General features: G+C 42.3%; 1 protein-coding gene across 4 annotated transcripts in view; it reads left to right on the forward strand.

Moving 5' to 3' along the window:
* Positions 1 to 12991, forward strand: part of TCF4 (transcription factor 4) — a 327929-nt gene that overhangs the window by 142104 nt on the left and 172834 nt on the right. For all 4 annotated transcript variants that reach the window (XM_069963163.1, XM_069963159.1, XM_069963157.1 and 1 more), the window contains one exon: positions 10213 to 10277. In XM_069963163.1, coding sequence (XP_069819264.1) covers positions 10213 to 10277 — 65 coding nt within the window. The remainder of the gene's footprint in view (positions 1 to 10212; positions 10278 to 12991) is intronic.

The raw sequence follows: 12991 nt of genomic DNA on the forward strand, positions 1-12991 counted from the left end.
TAGAAATTCTATTAATTTCAATGAAATGCCTCTTTTCTCCTGTGGGGGCACTGTAGGACAATTAAACACTTCCTTCTGGACTCCCAAACAGATTTCTAGTCGTGATGAGTGGACCTGTCAAAATGTTCGGGTTTGGCAACGTTAGCTGAACACAAACTTTCTGCATCTGATCCCCTGGGCTGCACAAGTTGGATGCCGCTCCAGGGCTGCCAGGAAAACATGGACAGTGGCTGTATCCATGTTTTCCAGGACTCCCTAGGGCGGCATCCAACTTCTGAGGCCCGAGGGATCAAACGCAGAACGTTCAAGTTTGGCTATTGTTGCTGAACCCAAACCTTTTGACAGGTCAGCTCAGCACCAATTATTACTATTTGCCGGGGCAGCTTTCTAATAAAAAAGAAAGGGATTGTCTAACACAGACAAACCCTTTCGTGTATTGTTGCACTGTAATTCTTCATGTTAAATTTACTTACTTTACTTATGTAACTCAGATTAAAGGGGTTGTCCAGCGAAAATCTTTTTCTTTCAAATCAACTGGTGTCAGAAAGTTATATAGATTTGTAATTTACTTCTATTAAAAAATCTCAAGTCTTCCCATACTTATTAGCTGATGTATGTCCTGCAGGAAATGTTGTTTCATTTTCAGTCTGACAGTGCTCTCTGCTGACATCTCTGGCCGAGATAGGAACTGTCCAGAGCAGGAGAGGTTTTCTATAACAGTGCTTCTTAATTCCAGTCTTCGGGCCTCACCAACAAGTCATGTTTTGAGGATATCCTTAGATAGAATTATACTCAGTGCATCAGGTATTATCACAGGTGTTCTTTGTATGGGAAATCCTCAAAACATGACCTGTTGGTGAGGCCTGAGGACTGGAATTGAGAGGCACTGTTCTATAGGATTCATAGAAAACCGAGACAGAGTTCCTGTCTTGGCCAGAGATGTCAGCAGAAAGCACTGTGTCAGACTGAAAATAAAATAACATTTCCTGCAGGACATACAGCAGCTAATAAGTATGGGAAGATAAGAGATTTGTTAATAGAAGTAAATTACAAATCTATACAACTTTCTGATATCAGTTGATTTGGGGAAAAAAAAAAAAGATTTTCGCTGGATAACCCCTTTAAGCATTGTACATGTACATGTCAAGGGAGGCTGACTTGAAATCGCCTTACAAATCCCTGTTTTTTCAGTACTCCTCAAAATATTTTTTTTATATATTAGAAAATTTCAATGTATATCGCACTTCTAGATACTGATGCCATGAGATTAGTCCATTGTGGTCATGTTTCCACCAACTTTACATGTTGCACCACATATTCAACAATACACTGATCCCAGGACATCCACATGCACCACTCCATAGAGATCAGCTGCAATCTGTGGAGAAGCCCAATGTTCGTTACCCTTGCAGTGCCCCCACAGGTTAAATGAAGCGTTACATGATACCCATTGAAATAAGTGGTTTGTCTACATGGTATATGGGCATGTTGGGTCCTCCAGCATGGGAGATGGTCTTTAAAGCCACAATTCACTCTAGGAAACAAATAATGGATTTAAAATTTTCTAGGGCAATAGAAAACCAAGCTACCCTAATCACAAATGTAACTCTATGGCCACTACCGCACAACCTCTTTTTTTGGCTATTTGACAGACGTTTTTTGAGCATCCATTGTTTTGCACCTTATTTTAAAACAACAACCGTTAATTGTGGACTAGTGGACGCTGGTTTGAAATAACGCCCATTATTTCGGTTCAAAATGATGGTCGGCCAAAAAAAGGTGTTTTGTGATTGTGGCCCAAATCTGGGTATAGAAGTGTACCAAACTTTAGCAAAATCACCTTATTGCTGTATCAGGACTTTAGAAATAAATGTAATTCCCTTAAGAGACAATAAACAAGAATATAGGGTCCCATCTGTATATTTTGTATTACATTATGTCCATGAAGTGTTTTCTGAGAACAATTGAACTGTAGTTCTCCACTATAATGATTGAAGAGGGTGATCAGTTTACAAACTTGTCTCATTTTAGATTGGTGGTAGAGATGAGCAAACTTTTCAGAAGTTCGGTTTGGCAGGTTTTCCAGACTTTGAAACAAAGTTCTTGCTTTCTACCTGCCAGCTTGTTTTGTGTATATGTATTTATGACAGCATGTTTTCATTCCAATGTTGCTCTTGGAAATGAAAAACAGAAACATTGGAATGAAAGCATACTGTGTTAAGCAAATATACACAAAAGAAGCTGGTGGAGTAGAAAGCAAACTGAATACATGGTGATTGTATCTATTGCTTTCTAACCCGCCAGCTTCTTTTGTGTATATTTTCTTATGACAGCATGTTTTCGGCAAACATTGCTGTTTTTCATTCCCAACAACAACATTGGAATGAAAACACTCTGTGATAAGTAAATATACAGAAAAGAAGCTTGCGGGGACACCATAGATCTGTAGGAGGACACCAGGGGAGCATAGACAGGTAAGTATATGCTCTTTTTTATGTGTATTAAATTGTACAGACTTGTTCAAACTTTTTGCAAATTTTATAACAAATCTCTGTTTGTGAAGTTCAGTTTGCTCATCTCTAATTGTGGGTATTACTCAGAGACCACAAGGTCATCTAATATCAGACCACAAGGCACATGCCCACTGCCCCAAAACAGTTACCTAGAGACGGGGGTCTCATCCTTTGTTTTGAAGTTTGAATGGATGGACAGTGAGTTACAGGATAAGTTCCTGCTCTAGGTGGCACTAGTGACAGCTCACTTCCTTCTGGAGTGAGCTAATCTGCATAACCGTTTCCCAGGGAGCATTGCCTGTACTCTGAGACTATGTCAACTTAGTCTCCACAAGGTGAAACAATGTCCCGTCAGAAAACACCCACTGAGAGGAATTTCCAAAGCAAGTTCCCCTCACATTACTTTGCATGTCTTAATAATCTACTTATTTCTTTAAATGACCTATGATATCTATTATGAGCAGAACGTGGGGGGCCGCTTATAGGTAAAGCCATAGATTAGTTTTACCCTCATACTCCCGTACTGAACTAAGCGAGTTCTTCCGAGAGTCAATCCGTAGACAACAATGGTGACATTTCACAAATATATTTCCAGAATGAAAATAAACATGTACTTTTCTGGTTTCCTATTATGTGGTCTCTTAGGAACAGAAACTAAGTACCAGAAATTATCACATTAGCCTGCCGGAATACACTGGGGCTTTGCATTAAGCATGCATTTTATATTCCTAGTAACGTTATGCTGGAGGGCAGGCTAACCGCACTGAACTGCAGGGAATCGTATGGAACCTATAAAACATTTGTAGTCAGATGATCAGCGGCACATTACGTATCCTGTGAAATATCTGCAAATCCACCCTCGGTTTTTGTTCCGCATGCGAGGTTTGTATTAGGATGATATATTATCTCTGGATTATTTAGGCTCTGCGTGGGTTAATCACACTTTAAGGGGGTTGTGAACTTTTAGTAATCTATTTTTGTTGGAAAAGTCCTCAAAAGTAATCCGATTGCAGGGCGTTCCACTGGTGAGAATAAGTGAAATATGTAGGGAAAACAAGTATTTAATTTCCCTACAGCGCTTCTGCAGGAGAATCAGTGCATTACATGGTGCCCACTAAAATCAATGGTTTACCAGTGTAATCCATGGATTAGATTGGTCCACCTTCCACACCAAAACCGTGATATGTGAACTTCCTAAGGGAGAATACACTTGAATTCTCTGTTCAAATCAGAATTTGCCGGTGTGTTCGGATTCATACTTAACAGGATGAAGGGCAAGTCATACAATGTGTACAGTATTATCCTCTGTAGGTAAAGAGCAGCAAGGCATACACTGTATGTCTCACCTTTTTACAGCTAGACCTGCATACAGCATAGCTGTTTACTGTACAGGAGCAGGGACATCTCTTTTTGATAGGTGTCCCTGCTTCTAGTGGTACTGAGTAGCAAGACATACACTGTATATCACACCTTTCTGTGTCTAACCCAGCACACAGCTTCCCTGCTAACTGTAGGGACTTCTTTCTTTGAGAGGAGTCCCTGCATCTGTAAGCACTGAGTGGAGAGGCACTGAGTGTGTACAGTGTATGATCCTGTAGGTACTGAGCAGCCAGGCATACACTCTATGTGTCCCCTCTCTACTGCCAATGTAGCTGAGCAGCCATGCATACAAGATATACCTTACCACTCAGTTTACAGGAGCACGTAACAAACCACAAAGCGAGGCACAAAAATTTAGAAAAATTCTAATTTGGGGGGGCCAGGATAGTCTCTTCTACTTTTTTATACCTTCTTGAACCTCCATCTAAAATTGTTTATGGAGATTTTTCAAACATGGTGTAAAGTAAAACTGGCTCAGTTGCCCCTAGCAACCAATCAGATTCCACTATTTTCCAAACAGTCTGTGAGGAAAGAAAGGTGGAATCTGATTGGTTGCTAGGGGCGACTGAGCCAGTTTCACTTTACACCATGTTTGATAAATCTCCCCCTTTATGCAGCCATAATATAGGAACATCATAGTGCCCATATTACTCCTGTATACCATAATATAGATGGTATGGTCACTACTATTAATAGGGAGAAGTAGGTTGAGTTGCTTTTGAGCAGATCTTCTGAATAAAGTATAGAATCAGGGTAGAGTGTCAGGAAAAGAATTTCAGAATATCATAGCAAATCATACTAAAAGTAATAGAATTGCTTAACAACCTAATAAAAATCTCATTTAAAGGGGTGCAGTATTGTTTCGCCGTCTTTGTGCTACTTTGTTGGGACAAGAGTGGAATTTGTGGCCATGGCAAAGCAGTGTCAGGAAATCCTTAGCGTGGAGTGTAGCCGGCTATATATTCCACGGGGGATGCTTATAATATATATAAATCAACGGCCACGTCAAAACTCCATTGTGTATAAAGGCCAAAAGCAGAGTCCTGACACTGGCCACTTTGTATTCGGCGACCTTGGCCCCGGACAGTAAACTCACTGGAATCCTGGAAATATGCTACGTGTTTGCAGCTCCTTCTGGCCGTTGTGAATGCTCCTTTCTTTACTGTATAAGACTATAGTGTTATTTATATCACACATGGAAAATAAAAGCCATGAACTCCGCCGTCTAGGCCGTTACTGTTGGATCTGACGTTGTGTTCATGCGTTGTGGTCAAATTGTGGTTTTTTTACTGAATTATTTCGCTATAAAATTTGATTTGACTGTGACATATGAACGCACCCGTAATAAAATATAATTGGCTTGTTGGCCTTTTCTTTCAGGTTATTTCAGTTTTATTTAACTGTAGGTTTTTATGGGGTTTTTTTCTTACTTATATCTATTTTTGAGACTGCTGAGTGACAACTATTACAGATTTTATAACTTTTTCTAGATATCATTTATACAGAAAGGTCTGGGGAAGCTGGGAGGGGGACGGTGGTAGTTATGTTGTTCATGAAGAAATCGAGATGGTTGTGAGAAGTGGGATTTATAGCAATAGTGTGAATGGAACCTACATTTATATAAGGGAAATATGAACATGCACAGGGTACTAGGAGATTTTAAGAATGCAGAATTGTCAACACTGCTCTGAAGTACAGACTGTAATGTAATGTATGTACACAGTGACCCCACCAGCAGAATAGTGAGTTCAGCTCTGGAGTATAAAACTGAATGTAACTCAGGATCAGTACAGGATAAGTCATGTAATGTAATGTAAGTACACAGTGACCCCACCAGCAGAATAGTGACTGCAGCTCTGGAGTGTAATACAGGATGTAACTCAGGATCAGTACAGGATAAGTAATGTAATGTAAGTACACAGTGACCTCACCAGCAGAATAGTGAGTGCAGCTCTGGAGTATAATACACAATGTGTATCAGGATCAGTACAGGATCAGTAATGTATGTACACAGTGACCTCACCAGCAGAATAGTGAGTGCAGCTCTGGAGTATAATACACAATGTGTATCAGGATCAGTACAGGATAAGTAATGTAATGTATGTACACAGTGACCCCACCAGCAGAATAGTGAGTGCAGCTCTGGAGTATAATACAGGATGTAACTCAGGATATGTAATGTATGTACACAGTGACCCCACCAGCAGAATAGTGAGTGCAGCTTTGGAGTATAATACAGGATGTAACTCAGGATCAGTACAGGATGAGTAATTTAATGTATGTACACAGTGACCCCACCAGCAGAATAGTGAGTGCAGCTCTGGATTCTGGATCACATAAGAATCACAATAGTTGTAATAAGTATCTGTGTTTTATTTTATTTTTCTTTATTGTTGTTTTTAGGCTATAGACTGACCAAGTTTTTTTCCACTATTGGGGCGGTCACCCTATCATAGCCATCTGATTGATTGACCAAAAACCCTGAAACCTCCGGATAGGCAGAATCTTTATATGACTGCCAGACTAGATTGAGCTTCTTTTACTATTATAGAGAATATTTGAGGTAAAGATCACATTAATTAATTACACGTGTTTGGCACTGGCAGTTTTTCGTGTGACTTTTTCCAATCCAGCACCCCCATTTAGAAGCATGGTCGAGCGGGGGAGGGGGCTATGATATTTTGCAAAGCCGCATGCTTCAGGCCTTTCCATTAATGAATATGATTGGGATATAAAGTATGACCTTTATGTTATAGTCTAGAGAACCAGACAGCAGCCTTCAGAAAACATCAGATCATTAAGGCTGGCACGGATCCTCCGCAGGATTTGGGCCCAGTTCAAATCCCCGCTTCACTGGTGTAGAACTTAGTAATGGGTGGCAAAAGTCCAACCCAATTTCTCTTTCCCAGGTGTCAGTTCCATCATGATGCTGATCATGAAGGAAGCTTACTCCGGGGAAGTGCGGGGAAAAAAAAAATAAAAAATCTTGTGCAGCTTGTTACCCAGAATGCCATCAGGAGACTCAGTGATTGATTAGGCTCCGTTCTCACCGATAAGTGTCGCCGTGACAGGGGCGACGCGCAGCTGCTGTCACATAAGCAGGCCGACGCTTTCATCAACAGCTTTGTTGTGCTATAGAATAAGTCATAGTTACCGTAGTACAATGTAGCCTCCGGAGCAGAAACAGGGGAGGAGCGGGAAAGGGTAGGTGGTTGTTTTAAAAAATGTAAAAAAAATTGTTGAAATTTTTAGATCGATTTTATGTTTGCAAGCAGAAGGATTTTATTAAAGGAGAAGTCCGGCAAAATTTTTTATTAAAAGTATTGTATGGCCTCCCAAAAGTTATACAAATGACCAATATACACTTATTAAGTGAAAGACTTATAAAGTGCTTTTTTTCCCTGCACTTACTACTGCATCAAGGCTTCACTTCCTGGATAACATGGTGATGTCACTTCTTGGATAACTTGGTGATGTCACGACCCGACTCCCAGAGCTGTGCAGGCTGTGGCTGCTGGAGAGGATGATGGCAGAGGGATGCTCAGTGTCCCTCCAGTGCCCTGTGTCCCTCAGTGTCCCTCTGCCATGATCCTCTCCAGCAGTCACAGCCCACACAGCTCTGGGAGTCGGGTCGTGACATCACCATGTTATCCAGGAAGTGACATCACCATGTTATCCGGGAAGCGAAGCCTTGATGCAGTAGTAAGTACAGCGAAAAAAGCACTTTATAAGCAAGTGTATATTGGGGATTTTCTATCTGTCTCTCTCTCCCATATCTATCTTATATTTATCTATTATCTATTTATCTATCTATCTATTATCTATCTATCTATCTATCTATCTATCTATCTATTATCTCCTATCTATAGATCTGTGATCCAACATGTTTATGTTCATCTTCCTGAATCACTCCATATCTAAGCATATAAGTTGAAAGAAGCTATAACAGCAGACAATATAGACAAGGGAATAAAAAAGTTCTTGAGTTTTCCTCTTTTGTCAACTCTATTTTCTATTTAGCTGGTAAATATTCAGGACACTGGGAAACCTGGGAATCTGATGTCAGCCATACTGGTTGCCTTTGATTGTATTTTATATGTTAATGAGCCCAGGTGAAGCTATAAAGTTATACACCCCCCTCTAGCAGCTCCGTACCCCCCTTCCCCATAGACTGGCACTACATAATTTCTTTTTATTTGTTTTATTGGTTGTAGGAATCCGGACACCTGAAGGTACGATTCGCCATCGCCTCCGCGCTCATTAATTTTCCACTGAATATTTTAACACAGAATATGCAGATTTCAGTTTATATGTGGTTTAGGGGAAAACTCCCAGTGATGTATAGGGATATACCTTCCTGTTTATATAAGAAACTGAGTAATGAACATTATCCCACAGATCAGTGTGAACATCAACCTAGAGCAGGGCAGATTGCATCTCCTGTTATAGAGGGGGCAATTGCCTATAGCCTCTGTTTTCTGGGAACCCCTGAGGAAAGGGGCAGCAACCTAAGAGTGGAGCAGAAACAAAGTTACTTACATAGTTAGGTAGTTAGCTTACAACGCGTTCCGACTGCACTCAAGCAGTCTTATTCATGTTTTAGACTGCTTGAATGCATTTGAAACGTGTTTTGTGCACATGTAGATGCCTGCTGAACAATAAAGAATAAATATTGTAGCTTTTAAGGCTCTAAACCCTGCTTTTTATGGATCAGAACACTTTTGGTTTTACCCACAGATGCATTTCTAAGTCCATATAATGGGGGTAAGTCCTTGCCTGGCTAAGGGTCTGGTAAACCATAGTGACAGCTGTGGCCGTGGGACTTGTGGCCGTAATATGAATGCTAAACTGTATTCATATTACACTCATGTGGAGCCAGCCTTAAAGTAGAAGTCCGGCTAAATATTTTGTTAAAGTATTGTATTGCCCCCCCAAAAGTTATACAAATCCCCAATATACAATTATTATGGAAAATGCTCATAAAGTGCTTTTTTTCCTGCACTTACTACTGCATCAAGGCTTCACTTCCTGGATAACATGGTGATGTCACTTCCTGGATAACATGGTGATGTCACTTCCTGGATAACATGGTGATGACATTTCCTGGATAAAATGGTGATGTCACTTCCTGGATAACATGGTGATGGTCACTTCCTGGATAAAATGGTGATGTCATGCCCGACTCCCAGAGCTGTGCGGGCTGTGGCTGCTGGAGAGGATGATGGCAGGGGGACACTGAGGGACATAGGGCACTGGAGGGACACTGAGCATCCCCCTGCCATCATCCTCTCCAGCAGCCACAGCCCGCACAGCTCTGGGAGTCAGGTCGTGACATCACCATTTTATCCAGGAAGTGACATCCCCATGTTATCCAGGAAATGACATCACCATGTTATCCAGGAAGTGAAGCCTTGATGCAGTAGTAAGTGCAGGGAAAAAAGCACTTTATGAGCATTTCCCATAATAAATGTATATTGGTGATTTGTATAACTTTTGGGGGGCAATACAATACTTAAACAAAAATTTTTGTCGGACTTCTCCTTTAAGCCCCCATTACACAGGGCAATCTGAGGGAGCAAGCGAGTGTTACCTCGTTCCCCTCTCACTGCCAGTGCTATTACACACACCGACAGCCTTGGATAAGTGCATGGGGGGGGAGGGGTCGGCACAGAGAGCTGCAGGGAGGGGGGCATGGCATATGAGGGAGAAAGTCTTGGCAATGTCTACACATACTAGCAAAACCTGCGGAAAAAAACTATTAATTGCGATGAAAACTGTGGTAGGGAAGTAAGAGGTGCTGAATTTTTCCCATCACCTACTCTCATTGGTGTATCATCTTGTGTTACCTACCTGTCTCTATCTTTATAAAATGAATGTTACCTTCTAATCGAACCCCACTTTCCTGTGAAAATAAAGGGTTTTTTTTACCTATTATTATTGTCACATATGTTTAGGTATGTAGGTTATGTAGGTTTTTCAAGTGTTATAAGGGGGTTAACAGGCTGCTTACTCTATGTCTATTGGCTGATAGCATCATTTGACCCAAATTTAAACATGGATGCCTCCATTAAGTGTTTAGTATGACTGAGGCCTTTCTGAAACGTGTCACTTTGTCCTGTGTCGCTGGTGTTTTATAACTTGATGGGGTTTTTTAAAACTACATACAGTACCTGCACTGGATCTTCTGTCCTTCTGTTTCTCCACTCGAGTCATGTACTATATGCTATGTTAGCAGAGCTGTCTCTTGTGTCATACATACAGACTAGCGTGAAATAACTAGTAAGATAGACTAACCTGTAGCTTTTTATGTCTTTCCCAGGTAAAACAGAGAGGAATTCATACCCGTGCTTCGGGAGAGACTCAGAGATACAGGGCTGTCATCAGGTAAGAGCAGTATAATGGCCATGCATTAGTGTGCTGTTTATATTCGTATACACAGAGGCATGTGAGGGTGCTATACACTAGCAGTATTGCCCCCTACCCATGCTCTTATTGCCAACCTTTAAGGGTTTTTTCTGTTATCTCTCCTGTTTAGTGTTGAGCGGAGTTGCTAAACTGTTGGGGTTTGGCAGTGTTCTCCGGCGTCTCAGGCATCTGGAGACGTTGGACGCCACCCTAGGGCTGCCAGGAAAACTCCAGGATTCCCTAGGACAGCATTCAACTTTTCCAGTGGTCAGGAATAAAATGCCAAGCATTCGGGCTTGGAGAACACTGTCAAACCCCAACAGTTCAGCAACTCCGCTCAACACTACTCCTGTTCTCTCCATATACATAAACATTTGGCATGGCTTCTTCCTCTGAAAACAAAAGGGGTTGGCCATTACACCCGACCCCTATCTCCACCGATATTATCTGCGGGTGGAGGCTCGGGAGGCCCCCAAAATACTTTAAGGTGTATTCACACCATGATTCTGCTGTCCGATGTATGGATACTTTAGCTATCTGCCAGAATCCGGACTGGCTTTGACCCAAATTACTCCTATGGCATGATTGTAGTCAGCTGGCGACTATGTCCGGGTTATTTTCCACATGCGTTTGTGCGTATGCGCACAGCAGCTCTATCCGGACAAAAACTTCACTAGTCCATATCCCAAGGCGTTAAAAGGCGTACTTGTAGTCTGAACCCCCTGATCCGACATTTATCCACTATACTGCGGATAAGGGATAAGTGTCCGTAGTGGCATAGTATTCCCATCTCATACAGAGATGTTATGATATCACTATGATATCATGATATGATATCACTAGGGTACCTAGTGATACCTAAGTATTAGCGTGTTTCTCTGAAAGACAGGGTCTTATTTTATGGTTTAGGGGGGGGGGGGGGGGTAGGTTATCTGAAAAAAGGGCTAGGGCTTATCTTTGGGGAAGGTCGTATTTTTAAAGAAGGACAGTATGGCCCTACACTGTAGCCCCACTATATACAGTAGTTAGCCACCATACTGTATGTCCCCCTTTTATTAGGCTCCTTTACGGTAAGTTCCCCTGTAGTGCCTCCATACTATATACCTCCCTGCTATGTAGTTGTTCCCCTAAACTGTATATATCCCCACTTTGCAGTAAGACCCCCTCCTACTGTATACCTCCCTCCTCTGCAGGTAGTCCCCATACTGTATACCTCCCTCTGTAGTTGCCCACATACCTTCCATCCCTTAATATTTAGTGCCCCCTACTCTGCATCTTCTTACCCCTCCTGTCTCCCCTGCAGCTTGTGTTAAGCAGGTGGGGGCGGAGCATAACAAGTCTGGCTCTGATTGGCTGATGCTCAGCCACACATTGTCTGGGAGCTGATCAGCTGATGCTAACTAGGGATTATTTTTTGGGTTAGGGCTTATATTTCAAGTCTACTTCAAAAAGCCTTCAAAATAAAGCTAGGTCTTATTTTCAGAGTAGGTAAACTAAATCCAACTAAATCCCCACTCTCCCCCTTTCTCGAACCTTTATATTTTTCCTTCACGTTTAAAGGGGTTGTCCAGGGAGCAGAAGATGGCTCAAGCCTTCTACTTACTGGAGCTCCCTCCCTGTAAATCTATGTGTTGGAAGTAAGGGTCCTATTCCACTGGACCAGCAGGACCCGATCAACGATGTAAACGAGCGCCGATCTGCTAGATCGGCGCTCATTTACTGGGCCTATTCCACGGCCCCGATGATCGTAAAACAAGGGCTGCATGGACATCGTTACCGATGTCCTTGCAAACATTACCTTTCCAGGCGCAGGTCTTTTTCTCCCGGTCCCGCAAGCCGCAGCAGCTTCGGAGCGGGGCTGTCTGAACCGAAAGACCGCTCAGCCAATCACTGGCTGCGGCGGTCCCAGCCAGTGATTGGCTTAGCTGTCTGTAAGACAGCCCCGCTCCGAAGCTGATGCTGCCGCGCGGGACCGACAGAAGAAGACCTGCAGCCCAGACAGGTAATGTATGATTCTGCTGAAATCGTTGGTAGCTGCCGCGCACCGTAGCGATGCGCTGGTGACGAACGACGATTGTAGGTCTGAACCTAAATGAACAATCAGCCGATGACATGATCATCGGCTGATTGTTCTCTCTATTCCATGGAGTGTAAATCGGACGAATCGGGCCGATTATCGCTCCTGTGGAATAGGCCCCTAAGCCTTCCAAGACGTGGATATACAAGAAGTGAGTGCCAGGAAGAGGAAAGGCTTCAGCCGTCTTCTGCTCACCGGACAACCCCTTTAAGGTCTAATCTCCCACATACAAACCAATGCGATTGCCCATACCACACAAAGAAATTTGAGAGCAAAAAACCTTCAAACCGGTTAAATGGTAAACCTTCCGTTTTGTATGACAATGGCCATAAACTAACTCCTGCAGTTTTCTGTAGAAATAGACTTGTAGTAAAGGGATAAAAATGTCTGCGAAAAACTGATTTGTTGTTCTTTTTTGTCTTTCAATTGTTTTTGGCTTAATGTCAAGGCCAACAGGCTCGATGCAGAACCCTCTCCAGGGATATATGCATCAGCCTGAAAAAACTACCAATATTTCCATGAAACTGTAAAATGTCAAAGCCGCGACTCGGCTCCCGGGGCCCCGCTCTCTCGCTGTAGTAGAAGCTTGTGTGTTTAAATGCTTGTAACTCTTTGT

Source organism: Dendropsophus ebraccatus, chromosome 3 (genome assembly GCF_027789765.1).
Source record: "Dendropsophus ebraccatus isolate aDenEbr1 chromosome 3, aDenEbr1.pat, whole genome shotgun sequence".
Lineage (NCBI taxonomy): Eukaryota > Metazoa > Chordata > Amphibia > Anura > Hylidae > Dendropsophus > Dendropsophus ebraccatus.